This window comes from Rhinichthys klamathensis, unplaced genomic scaffold (genome assembly GCF_029890125.1).
Source record: "Rhinichthys klamathensis goyatoka isolate OS25496 unplaced genomic scaffold, OSU_Roscu_1.1 h1tg000245l_1, whole genome shotgun sequence".
Lineage (NCBI taxonomy): Eukaryota > Metazoa > Chordata > Actinopteri > Cypriniformes > Leuciscidae > Rhinichthys > Rhinichthys klamathensis.
In genome coordinates this window covers 489,174-503,485 of record NW_026606767.1, presented here as the reverse complement: position 1 = coordinate 503,485, position 14,312 = coordinate 489,174, and the positions used below count along the sequence as shown (strand labels likewise).

Genomic DNA, 14,312 nt, shown 5'->3' with positions numbered 1-14,312 from the left:
CATTTGGTCTAGAAACAATTTTCAATCAGAAATTGCTAGTAAATTTCACAAATAATTACAGAAACGGCAAGTTTGGTGATCCTTCTTTCTCACCATCGTCCTTTGGTCAGGTAGCCATAAATAAGCCCCTCCCTCAGAATCTCCTTGTGAAAGAGCTGATAGGACAACAGCACCAGGAGGGTGGTCACAGATTCAAACAGGATGTTGTAGGTGATGTCACTATGAAAACAGAGACAGGATAAACATTAACACATACATTATTACTTCCTTTAGATATCTGACTTTACATACAAATGTTTTAACTCTTATGTTCTCCTGAAGGTTTTTGTATATTTGCATCTGTTTCTTGAAAAAAAACACACAAAAAAAACATTTACACATACTTCTGTCAGGACCACTATCGTCAAATACGATTGACAATTAGCATACAGTTTGGATTGGTGGTATGGTTCAGTTCTAGGCAAGAGGCAGCCTAGCAAGGATAAGATTAGGGAGAGCAGCAATAAAGCCCAATTTATACTTCTGTGTCGGACCTACGCCGGAGCCTCTACGCTACACACTACGCGTTGGTTTTCATTTATACTTCTGCGTCGTTGTCCGCGTTGACGCGCAATTACACATGCAGAGGGAACATGAGAAATCCGAGGGAGCGGTTCTAGATGACCAATCACAGCGCTTGCGTTCGCGTAGAATTGACGCGTTGTTACATTTTTGGAGAGGTGCACGTCAGGGTACGCGCGCTACACACAACCTACGGCGTGAGTTCGACGCAGAAGTATAAATTGGGCTTTAGGGTAAACAGAACAGAACCAACATGAATGTATGCAGATATCATTAATTCAAGATTTTAAATTACAACATAATTCAAGAATGCCAAATCCTGACTGGGCGAGAGGAGGAGCTGGGGATGGAGGAGGGTAATTGGCTCCTGAGAAACACGATCGCTGCTGATAATACTGAAGGAGCTTATATACGTACACAATAGGCGTCGTATTCCTATAGGTAGAAGTGGATCAACTGATGCGAGCTTGACTAACGTGAGCTGCCAGTACTGACGCTACGCTTGATATTTATCTGTTAATAAGCCAATCGCTGCTGTGATTTACAGTGATTTTACCATGGTCAAGAGGGTTTTAATTGAGCTGAAATCACAGTAACATAAGGCCACCTGAGTATTATTGCTCGACTAAAACATTGTAAACGCTAAGATTGTAAAAGATACAATTATATATGTGTGAATCTTTTTATTCTTTAAAAACGTCTGTATGCAAAAGTTGTTATTTTGAAGATAATTTCAGCCACTTTTATAAAACATTGGAAACCGTAAGATTGTAAAAGTGATCAATTAATAATTATACTTGTGTGAATCTCATTAAAACATATCCAGGTCAAAATGCACCCCAAAATTCAAAGGTAAAACAAAATAAAGTAAAAAAAATTATATTAAAAAAAGCATTATATACTGCATAACATTTTATTTTTATATTTATTACTTTTATGAGCATTACAATATTTGCACTATGACGTCATTTTCAAATGATGGGGAAATATGAAAGAAAAACTGATCACATTATCATTCATCAAAATCCCCAAAATAGTGAAGTCCTACTGTAAAATGAACTCATTGCCCCCTCTCATTTTCCAAACACACACACACACACACCATCAATAGAACAATCTCTCTTTTTTTCTATTGTCCCTCGTTTCCTTCCTCCAGATTTCTCACTTCACTTCCACTTCCCAGTGCTGTGAAGTCACTTGGCATGATTCCCTTTCACTTTCTCTCTCTCTCTCTCACACACACACACACACACACACTATTATTACATTCATAATAACATGAAGAGTTTCCTATAGGATTCTGTTTTTGCAATGAGGACCAACCAAACCCCACATCCTGAGCTTTAACGACACATTAAATCATACCGAATAAATTACATTTTACAACATTATTTTAGTGCTTTGAATTTATTTGGTTATTAAAATATAATTTATTACAAAACTCTTAAATAACACAAATAAAATGTGCAATGGAAAAAAAACACACTACAAAAAAAAAGGAATGAAGTAAAGGATTTCAGATTATTTTGAGGTGGAGTTGACTAGTTGAAAAGTTGAACAAAAATCAGCAGAATTCTGACTAGACTTAAACAAGGTCAAATGTACTAAACTGAGATGACTTTACTACAAAAAAAAACGTAACGGGGATGAGGGATGCGTATGATCTGTGGACGTGGATTCCATGTTGGGCAGAAAATAAATATTTTGGTACTTGTTTTTATTAAATTACTTATTATTACAAGAAAACCACAGAAATGAGAAAAATTATTATTAACAGCCTTGCCTCTTACATGCTTGGTATATTTGTATATAAGTTTGAATATTGACGATTACCGATGACAAACATATCTCCAAAAAAATCATTTTGTAAGAGCATGGAAAAACTCTCTCATTAACAATCTTACAAAACGAATAAAAAAAATAAAAAAACCACATGATTAGTCACCTTTAGCACCATAAACAGAATTATATCATTACAAATCTGTTCCATCTATGGTAAAAGGTCAGCACGGACAGCGATGATATGCAAAATTGCGTAAGCCTAAAAACTCAGTCAGTCCCTTCTCTTGTCTTCTGAAGTCATATGCACTGTGTTTATTTCTATACAGCTCTTTTTCACTATATGCTTTCATTGTATGAAAAAGAGTAGCTAAAGATTGTGCGAAACATTACCTTTTGTGTTTCACAGAAAAAAAGAGTGTCACATGGGCTTGGAATGACGTAAATGATTTTTGGGTGAACTATTCCTCATCACCTTACGCAGTATAAACGCTCTGATGTGTTTGTGTCTCTGCAGCTATTTTATTTCTGGTTTTGATCTGTGAGGTAATTTGAGCTACAATTCACAATATCCTTCAGAACAGTGTGATAAGAATCCTGTCTCCGGCTACAGAATCGCTCAAAAACACGTAGGAACCAGCGAGTCGGGGATCTGAATGTGACCCGCGCCTGACTTCTCTTGGTCAGCACGTAGCAAGGAAACGAGACAAATGGCAACAAAAACAGACACGGGACAACAACAGCACACTGAACTCTGTTACAATACAACAACTACGCAATCCACTTACACATGTGAGCCAGCACAAATAACAGGCTTTATTTCAAACACGCTTAAAACTTTCAACTGTGTTTAAGTGACGTTCCTCAAGTTCTCGGTTCGTTCTCAATGCCTTGTGATTTATAAACTCTCTGTTAAGTCTCTTGATTCATTAAGAGACTTAATGATTATTTAATTTAGTTATTACTGCCCTTTAACATTGGAAACAGCTGTCAGTCTATTAACAGACACAAATGCTCAATAAATAATCATTTGCATGAATCTCATGAAAACATATCCAGGTCACGTTTCATCCCAAAATTCAAATGATGGTGATGATGATGAATAAACAAACAAATCTTTTTTTTTTTTAAATAAATAAAAAGGGCATAATAGGTCTTCTATAATAAGATCACAAATGTGGTTTAATAAAGTAAATAGGGGCATTTTAAGCACTGAACAGTGAGATACACACACACACATCATGATTATCATGATCAGTGTAATATGGTTCTCATTATAGACTGGGTGGAACACAAGGACACTCTAGAACATGACAAACAGATTTACATTCAGAGTGGATACATCTGTCTGTCCTTTGCATAAAAACACACACAAACACTAGAAACATGCAAGAGGCATTATAAGCTGAATAATGCAGTGCTGATGTGGTTATCTCTCTACAGAGATTTACAGATGTGTGTGTGAAGGGCGTCACTCAATAAATCATGAGTTCATGCATGAAGGTGTCCTCCACTCAGGTGTGTAAATGACAGCGGGTCACACAGAGGTCTGATGAGACACACGGGCGCTCGGGGATCATGGAAAAGCACGTAAAGGGAGCGTGTAAAAACAAAGGAGCAAAATGTCCCGTTTTTAAGAAGATGTGTCAAGTTAAAAGTAGTGACTTTGTACATGCAACCCTTGCTGATAAACCTTGCTAAATTACTTTGTTTCATAAACGGTGAATTTTGCAACACTGACAACTAAATTGAATCAACAAATGAACTGACTCGAGCTGAATAATGACACTATTGTCTTCTGTAGCTCTGCTCACAGCTGAATTTGTCTCATTTGATGAAGTCTGCATCACGGATTCTATTATTTTCCTGTTTATTACTGTGAAGCTGCTTTGAAACAAGCTGTGTTGTATAAAGCGCTATATAAATAAAGGTCAGGTGGCATGATTAATTGTGTTAAGAATTACTTTTTAATTCTTGAACTTCAAGAAACAAATGTATGAAAATATTTATGTGTATAAATAAGGACAGCGACACTTCATTGTTTGAGTCAGAGTTGACCTTCACACACTGTATGTGAGAGACCCGTCATATATCACGACAATAGCACACGCACACACCTCCCTCTCACACTGAGACATACTTTATCACTTAGTATTTGCAAGACAGAGAAATCCAGAACAAAACAAACACACAGTTCTTCTTCGGTACTCACAGAAGCGGCACTTCAACGATGAGATGCACCAAATTACAGACCAGCTCCTCCAGAAGATCCTCACAGATGGAGTCTGTTAACACACACACACACATCACGATCAGGTCAGAGATGGGAACGCTGACACATCAGCAATGTAAATATTATCTGTGAAAAGTTTCTTTAGGTCACTGGTTCTGTACGTTGCTCATTCTGATTGGTCAGAGATGACATTTATGCTCAGATGTGGGTTGCGACACATCAAACAACTGAGAAGCTGTCAGGCTGGACAGACGGACCAGATACCATAGATGCTCTAGTGCTGAAAAAGCGCTTTTATTTTGCCTTTCGGCCATTAATATTGATAAGCACGATGAAGAGAGGACAGGAAACGTGTAGGAAAAGAACAGGATCAGGAAATAACCCGAGTACGTCTCAAACTTGCATGACACACATTAACTTCACTTCACTTCAAAACACTAACTTTATCTTCTTTTGTGAAATCAAATATGGGAAATATGCTTCAGGGTTATTCACAAAAACTGAAACTATTCAAAACATTTTTGTTCATTTAAATAGAGAAATAAAATAAAATATAAATATTAAATTAAAAACGTAAACTAAAACGAAATGAGAAATGTTGTCTTGGAACTGAAATGAGTTTAAGCACTAAAATTACTAACGAGAAATATATACAAATTTTAACTGAACTAAATAGTAATATTAATATAAAAAAATAAAAAAAATATAAAAAGCCCATAATAAAATGACTAAAAATGAAATAAGGACAATTTTATTAAAAATGAAATGTTAACATGGAAACTGAAAAAATAAAAATAAAAGGTAACTCAAAATCTTAATAAAACTATAATAGTATAAACATAATACTAAAATAACACAGATGTTTGTTTCTTAATGGACATCAGATATTCACACAAAATAATAATAAAATACAAAAAAGACTGTGGGGACCAACATTGTGGCTTAACGAGGAAACCAGTTCTAGTTAGGGTTAGTCTGGGTTAGGGTTAGTCTGGGTTAGTGTGGGTTAGGGTGGGGTTAGGTTATGTTAGGTTAGTGCTAGTCTGGAGTAATTAGAAAGAAGCTTAATCTAAAAAAGATCAATATACTTAGCTATACTTTATGAACACTGCCTCTCTCATCTTGGAACAAAATACAAATAAAAATTGATATACAAATAATAATAAATAAGGTTTCGTTTAGGTGTAGGGTTAGCTGTTGGCTTTACATAAAAACAATGGTAATACTTTACAACAAAGTCTCATTAATTAACATGAACAAACAATGAAAAATAATAAACGCTATCAAACTAGCATTGATTAATTTAGTTCATGTTAATTTCATTCATTACCTAACATAAATGCTGTAAAAATATCTAATGCTTATTGTTAGCTCATGTTAGCTAATGCATTAACTACAAAACAAATGAGACCTTGTTGTAAAGTGTTACCAAAACAACAACAGAAATGTTCTCATTTAGGTAACTAGGTAAAAAATATATTTGCGTGTACTGGTTTGACTATATTTGTGAGGGTCAAATATAATTAAACACGTCAAAAACCAAAATATAAAAACAAAAAACAAAAATAAAGTGAAGCTAATTAATTTGTGTGTGCGACTGTGCGTGTGATACCGTAGGTTCCTGGCGCCCTCTCCTGGTAGGAGAACTGTAAGTGCAGCTCTTCTTCACTCATCTCCCTGATGAAGACCTTCAGCAAACAGCGCACCAGAAACAAAGCATTATGGGCCTGCCAGATGAATAACTGACTAGAGAGAGAGAAAGAGAGAGAATCATAGATAATTATTGACCTACAGCAGCCTGTGAACTGTGGCTTGACCCTGTCAGTGGTTTTGGATCATCCTTGACTAAACCAACACACATACACAGGCTATCAGGCGTCTGTAGTAGTTACTTTATCATTACAAGTTCATACACTGAGAAACAGCTCACATGTGCAGCTATCACATCAGCTGACCCTGGATCAAATGTGTGACTGAGGGTTTGATCTCTGCATAGTTCAGATCAGAGCACATCATAAATATTCTCTCAGAGGATCACAGTGTGACGGTTCACATGCACGCGCTGCAGGAGCGCTGGGTCACTCCCTGCTCTGGATTTATGCTACTGCAACACTTTGAGCACAAACATCAGGTCCGTGTGTGTGTGTGTGTGTGTGTGTGTGTGTGTGTGTGTGATGCTGTGGTCTGCACCGCTGATATTCCCATGGGAAAATCATTTCAAAAACATCCTAATGGTACCGTCCTGCGTGGGAAAAGACATTTTAAAATACATATTTCTCAAAATCTCACAGATGTTCTGAGCATCCGAGAACCACAAAAAAAAACAAAAAAAATCATCCGTTTTCACACTCAAGCTGTTACTATACTATACTAGAGGTGTGAATCTTTTCTTGCCTCACGATTTGATTATAAAATAATTCTCGGTTCATCTTTTCCTCCAATTCTTTTATATATAATAATATTATATTAATAATCACAACATATAGTTATTTTTGTCATTTTATATTTGAATTATTATTAAAAATAAGAACAAATTAATAACTATTAAAAATAAGAACAAAGATGCAAATAACAAACAGTAGAATAAATACAAGTCCAGTCAATATAAGAAAGGAACAAAATTTAAATAGTGCATTACTATTTTTTTTTTTTCATTTTAAATATTTGTATTTATTTATTTATATTTATTTATTTATTTAAATAACAGAAGCATTCAAGTAAGAAATAATACAGAAATTAAATATTAACATATAAAATGAATCACTACATAGTCTTTAGTTATTAATTTCAAATAAATTGATTATTATTAAAGCTACAAAAGGGATTCAGTCAACAGCAGTGAGTGATTCCCGCTTTTCTTTTGATGTTTAATTAACATTAATGACAGACAGTAGCAGGTTTATTATTTTATGACTTATGCACAGATCCAATATAATGTTACACATCAGACTTTCTCCCCCAACCGTTTACTTCACTTCAGGCATAACTGACTAATGTTAACATGAACACTCGGCAAGACATAAGTGTGCGCACATTTGACCATTTAAGCGCAATAAGCCGCGTCAGATATCTCATTTTGATATCATATTCTGTCTGAGGGCTTATTGAGCTTAATAACTTTTTAACATCAGGCCTATTCCGCAGCGCACTTTATTTCCTCATTCATGCATGTTCTTTTCATAAAAAATAAAACCAAAACATCAGACGAGTGCTTTGCTTATGAAGGACATGCACACAATTTTGTTTTATTAATATAGCTTATATTAAGAGTATTTTGTGCTGCTTAATATTTGGGGTGAGTAAGATTTTATTTTAATACTTTTATTCAGCAGGGATGCATTAAATTGCTCAAAAGTGAAAGTAAAGACATTTATAATGATACAAAATATTTCCATTTCAAATGAATGCTGTTCTTTTCATTTAAAAAAATCATAATTATTCCAAACTTGTTTGATTAATTACAATATAAAACACATGTGACTGGTTTCTGCATAAACATGGAAAGTGAATAATAAAAAATGAATGAGCCACTATATAAAATATAATATTTTTAGAAACTTGTACGCAATTGTTTGTGATGTTTGCTCGAGGAACTGCCAATGCAATGGATTTTGGATACTGTGTGTCTTCATATTATTCATTGTTTATGGATATTGAAAACGACATACAGGTCTTATATGCACACATTAGTGAAGACGTATCTCACTTACTCTTGGCATTCTGTGGAAATCTTCAGTTCTTTGGTTCTGCTGAGAAAGACTCTCACCAACGCCCCGAAGTTCCCAGACCTGGGGTTGTTCTGAACTATAAAGGGCCGAAACAGAAGATCAAAAACACAAAACAATTTCCCATCTGAAGGTTGTTTATGATAAGTGCTGCTAAACCAAATCAACAGAATGCATTAAGGATCCTTGTGATTTAGTGGTAAAAAAAAACAACTAGTCAATAAACACAATAAATTACATACAGCACATCATAAAAGCAGAGTTGACTTGGGATCGGTAATCATTTGAATGGTGTGGCTTCATGCGCACACAGACCTAAATTACAGAGCTTTATTTCACAGGACAGTGGGTTTGAAATGAGTGTGCGTCTCTTTGTACAGAGGGCTGTAATGAAATGGCAGTAATTTACTCATACAAACACACATACTCAGAGTCTTAGCCAGCGGGACGACAGCCTCCTCCAGGAGTTTAGCATCAGCACTGCAAATGCAGAGAGAGAGAGATAAACGTCATATGAGAGAAATGTCAATGAGCCACTCAAGACAGTGTTTTACAATGAATTTAACATGGTCAAGAAGAGATGTTGTTAGGCACGACATGTGTTGCAGTAAAATCATGAAGGGAAAGCAATAATAAAGGAAATCATTGTTCATTAAATAATGAATATTGACAAAAAAAACAATTATTTAACTAAACAAAAGAGTTTTTTCTAACTGTAGGTTGCATGCATGTAAAACGTAGGGCAGAGATACATTTTACATAGTCGGTCATTAAAAGTAGTCATTAAAACTTCAACGAGTAAGTAAATACTGCAATGAACTGATTAAAAGTTCAACAGATTATGTCTGACATAGCTGAGAAGTTCAAGATGTCAGAAATCACCCTTTTATGATATAGTTTTCATACTATGTTGAATGTGTTAAAAATGTTAAACTGTATTGACAACAACATTACACATCAGAAACATGGGATTTGTGTCTTACGACAGGAGACATAAGTGCACTCTGTCTATTCATGCAAAGTGCTGAATAATGCAGGACAACTTCAATGACAAGTCTGTCATAATGAACATGAATATTTCAACAAAAGAAAGAGATGCTGATTGCTGAAATAGTGTTTGTGATGTTGGATTCTCTGGCTCCCTCTGGTGTCCGTCCCTCATATAACCTTCAAACTGAGAGAGCAATAGATGAACTAACTCTGAGCTCATCATGACATCAACAACACACATCTTCAGACAGAAACCGGTGAAAGTGCAATCAATTACAGTACATTAGCAGTTAACTATAACAGGAAAACACTAAATATAACAGCAAAGACACAACACAGAGTATAACAGATTTATTAATCATCTACTCAGTCATCATCACTCATCAACCACATTAACTTTCGAAATAAACACAGCAGAAACATCTTCTACGGTCAGATAGTATTGTATAGTTGTGTGTATCTGTTGTTTTTTCAGACTATTTTCACAATGCAGCGCTGGTGCGAGTTTGCTTCTGTTTTGTTAAAGAAATTTCAAGTGCCCTGGGAGTGTGTCTGTGCTGCAACATGACATCATGACTTTGCGTAAAAACATACACGCCATTTTCAAGTCAAGTGGCGTGTTATCTATACGCATTTTGAGCTATTTGAGCTATTGAGCTATATTTGAGCTATCTGGTATGTCCACGCCGAAACGAACCGTCATCTTTTGCGTGTATGTCTACGCCGTTAAATGTCCGAGTGATTCCGCGTGTATGTGTAACGTTACGGCTGTACGCCGTTAAATGTCCGAGCGAAACGAAGCAAAATGTAGATCTACATCTGGGGAGTGATATTTTTTCCCTAGGATGGTAGGGGAAGACTCATAAATGGTATTAACCCCAGTGACGGGTAGGTTTAGGGACGGGGTTGGGGTAGGTCATATATTTATATATACAGTAATGTAACGTTAAGTCAACGGCGTTGATAAACACGCTGAAAAGCGATTATGCGTGTTGATAGCACGCCAAAAATGGAAATACGAATTGGCGTGTCATACATACGCCATTTCATGAGATCAGTCTGGTCTGTGTCATATAAACGAGAACAATTTTTCTTGTTCTTTTTAAATATTTGAATTTGATAAATTGAAAAACTCACTGCTTCTCAACAAGGGGGCCTCCGCAAACTTCCAACAGGACGCCTAAAAATGATTTTATTAATAATTTTTTAATAATATATTACAACAATCTAGCTTAATATCTAACATAAAACGCTATAAAAACAGACAACCAAAACGTAACGATTTCTTAATATTTTTTTTCAAGAATATTCCAACTTCTGGAATTACAAAATGATTTGTAGTTAAATTACATTTCAACACTCCCAGTTTCTGTTAATGTTATAGTTAATTATGTTAATATTATATGGGAGCCTTCGAATATTGTATTGGACACTAGTGGGCCTTTAGGTCAAAAAGTTTAATCATGATTAATGCTTCTTTCAAAAAATAAAATAAAAATAAAAAAATCTCACTAATGCTGTAAACATACAGAGAGCCCTGTCAGCTGATATTATTATTAAAGGTTAAAAATAACAACTTAAATTATATATATAATGCGTTTTTTATTAGGGGTGCTCCGATCAGGATTTTTGGGGCCGATCACCGATCGCCGATTACTGGAAGCTGTATCACCCGATACCGATACCGATCACCGATTACAGGGTCTATTTGAAGACATCTTTTTATCATGTAGCATTACTTATTAAACTATATTTAACAACAATGTACATTAAGTATTACATTTAAGAGAAGACAATGCATAATGAATTGACACCTGTGTATTTATTTGCAAGCAACATGTATTAACATAGCAGCTTGGTTATTGGGAGCAGCTTAGGGCTTGACATACAACTTTCCTGTAGAATATAAAATAAAATGAATAAAAGACAGAACATCTGAGTCTTTAAATTTAGCTTTAGACTACTTTAAACATTATTTTGACTATAGCCTTTTTTTGTTGCTGTTTTTAGTTTAGAGTCAGTCAGCCATCAGTTTTTCTAATACACTTAGAGGACCACAGGTAGTAAAGTGCACAGCAACAAAAAAAAAAAAATAATAATAAAAAAAAATAACAACTTCCATATCTGTATCTATAACTTTGCTTTTTTCTGGGATGCTTTGTCAGATTTTGTGGGCATTTAGAGAGGAAGAGAGAGGTAGAGAAACCTTTTTGTGTGTGTGTGTGTGTGTGTGTGTGTGTGTGTGTGTGTGTGTGTGTGTGTGAAGAACCCTTGCAAAATTATTTTAAACAGATTAAGAAAGCCACCACTACTGGTCACATCTATGGTTAGATTGATTTTTTTAGATCCAGTGAAGTCTGTCCCACCATGTACCTAATATAAATAAATAAAACATCTTCAGTTAACTAGCAGATCATTCATTTAGTTCACTATTAAATAAGAAATCTAGCGCTAACATGTGTTTTTGAACTCAAGCTGCGCGCTCGTTGCCGCGGCGATCAGTTGCATGGATACAGTGCTCTGCGTCACTCGGACGCGCGCTTCAATCTATCGCCGTTGCGGACTCTTATTCATTCCGGTGTAATCACAAAATAAAACACAAACGTATCCTTGCTTGATATAACTGTTACCGCTGATGAACTAGGGCTGTCAACTTTAGTCGTTTAGTCGACTAATCGGTCGATGCCGTCTTGGTCGACTGACGTTCTTATTGGTCGACCAGTCGCATTTTTTTTTTTTTTTTTTACCAATAGAAAGAATTTTTCAATGATTTACTCCTTGATATTTATTCCTTTATAAGCAGTTATATATTACTGTATTCTAAATATAATTAGCCTATGGTTTATCCCCAACTTTAAATGCTTTAATTTAGGCTATTTTGTAACAGCGCCACAGTTTAGCGCACACACATAGAACACACACACACATAGAACCGCGACCGCGTTGCTTCCATCATGAGCGGGCACACCGCGCGCCTACATTTGAAATCGAACTTGAGCGCGCAAAAGACGTGAGCAGTCCCTTTAACGGCTTTATCATGCTGACTCAATAGATTGTTTTCTTGATATGTTTTTGTTTTTATTTGTACACTTGACGCATTTGAAAATAGCCTAAATAATGTAACAAAACGAAAATAAACCTATATGCGGTCCTACAATACAGCCTATTATTATTAGGAATGTTTTTTAGGCTCTTTGGTTTTTTGTGTGTGTTTGTTTTAAAACTCCTAGATCGGCTGGACAAAAGTTAACCCATAGCTTTGAAAGTAAAGAAGAATATACAGCCTGTATAAACGAGAGCTTTTGTTAGGATTTTTCATTGTGGCAGATAGCAGTTATATTTTTTGTAGCGTGTGGTGTGGTCAGGTGCGCGATTGTGACTGTTACTATAGACCTAGGAGGACAGAGCTCCTCACTTTTTGCAGTTTTTCAAAGAATTGTATTATTATTATAGTTTTATGTATTTTTGATGTTTTTTCGTTGTTGTTTTATAAATGCTCTATGACAATTGTTAAAAATTGTTCAATCAAAACATCGCGTTTTTTTTTTTTTTTTTTTTTAGTCGACTAATCGTTGCGCAGGACAAGACTTTGGTCGACTAAGGATTTCTTTGGTTGACTACAGCCCTATGATGAACATATTCAGTTTTGATGAGAGAAAATATGTACGAGTGATTTGACGGACGCACGGGGGGGGGTCTATTGTGTAGCTCGACGAACAACACCAGAGGAAACGCGCTTGATTCAAGCCGGTTCCACAGTGAGAGCGGCGCGGCCAGAGTTTTGGCCGCTGCGGCATATTAAATATATTACAAATAGTTTTTCAGCGTGAGAAATACAATGTGTGGCGGGAGAGCGTGACAAAAGACCGAAATGAGTGACTGTCACGCTCAATGCTTGACACTTGAGAGCCCTGTTGTAGAATTGCCAGACCGGTGAAGCCATTTTCACCAGGGCGTAAAAAAATTGTCTCGCGAGTTTTGCGTCATCTGATCGGCTTTTCTGGATCGGCCTTTATAGAGACCGCCGATCACACATCCCAAAGCAATTATCGGCCGATTATGATCGGCGACCGATCAATCGGAGCACCCTTATTTTTTATTATAATAACTACTTCATAATATTTTAATGATATACCGGTAAGTAAAAATATAATATGTAGCCTAACATAGTGGACATATTTAACAAAACACTCCTATAGCTAATTTTTCTAGCCTATATGGTCATTAAAAGGCTTTCCTGAGGTAAATGTAAGGTTATGTGACATTGTTCTCTAACTGTTTTATTGACCTCTTACTGCGATTGAAAAACACTGATTAATCTGAGGCATATACATTTCGGAAAATTGTACTGTATCTTTCAACATGCCTATTGTTCATTCGGGTTTATTTACTAGCAGCCTAGTAAAGAAGGGCAAGATGTGATCGGTTCACGTGCCGCTTGAACTGAGGCGCTACAGAGATCTGTCACGTCACATTTACAAGGGCCAAAACGGTATTTATTGTTGATAAATTGTCAATAAAATTGACAGAATCTGAGAGCTGATCATTTGTTTTATATCAAAAGTAACCTGCTCTGTCTAGTCTGTCAGTGTCAGTTTCTCTGCGTGAGAAAATGGATGTGTGGCGTGAGAGCGTGTGAAAAGTGTGAATTGCGTGAGAGTTGGCAGCTCTACTTTACATGCTAAAAAGTTAGCCAATCAGAGCAGGGATCATTTGCATGCCTAAATCCACATTAATATTAGACAGGATTTTTTTTTTTTTTTTTTTTTTTTTTTTTTGAGATTGGTATTATAGTTTGACATAAGAGGACGTCTGGGAAAAAATAAAATGCTACAAAAGTGCAGAATATCTGAGTGTCTATATCTCATGGATGCATACTTTTTATATATATATATATATATATATATATATATATATATATATATATATATATATATCAGCTTTAAAATGTGGATTTAGTCGATTTTTACATGAAGATATAGGAAAACACCCTAGACTCTGTATAGTTTTTTGTTTTAAAGCCC

General features: G+C 35.6%; 2 protein-coding genes across 2 annotated transcripts in view; both read right to left on the bottom strand.

Annotated features, from left to right (window-relative positions):
* atp8b1 (ATPase phospholipid transporting 8B1) overlaps positions 1 to 14,312 on the bottom strand; it is a 139,956-nt gene that overhangs the window by 75,626 nt on the left and 50,018 nt on the right. The gene's annotated exons all lie outside the window — the stretch shown is intronic.
* The window catches only part of dym (dymeclin), a 78,977-nt gene that overhangs the window by 62,099 nt on the left and 2,566 nt on the right, over positions 1 to 14,312 (bottom strand). Inside the window, exons 3-7 of the mRNA XM_056266132.1 lie at positions 8,726 to 8,778; positions 8,284 to 8,377; positions 6,186 to 6,319; positions 4,553 to 4,625; positions 94 to 219 (exon numbers count right to left, since the gene is read on the bottom strand). Of these exons, the coding sequence (XP_056122107.1) occupies positions 94 to 219; positions 4,553 to 4,625; positions 6,186 to 6,319; positions 8,284 to 8,377; positions 8,726 to 8,778 (480 nt within the window). The remainder of the gene's footprint in view (positions 1 to 93; positions 220 to 4,552; positions 4,626 to 6,185; positions 6,320 to 8,283; positions 8,378 to 8,725; positions 8,779 to 14,312) is intronic.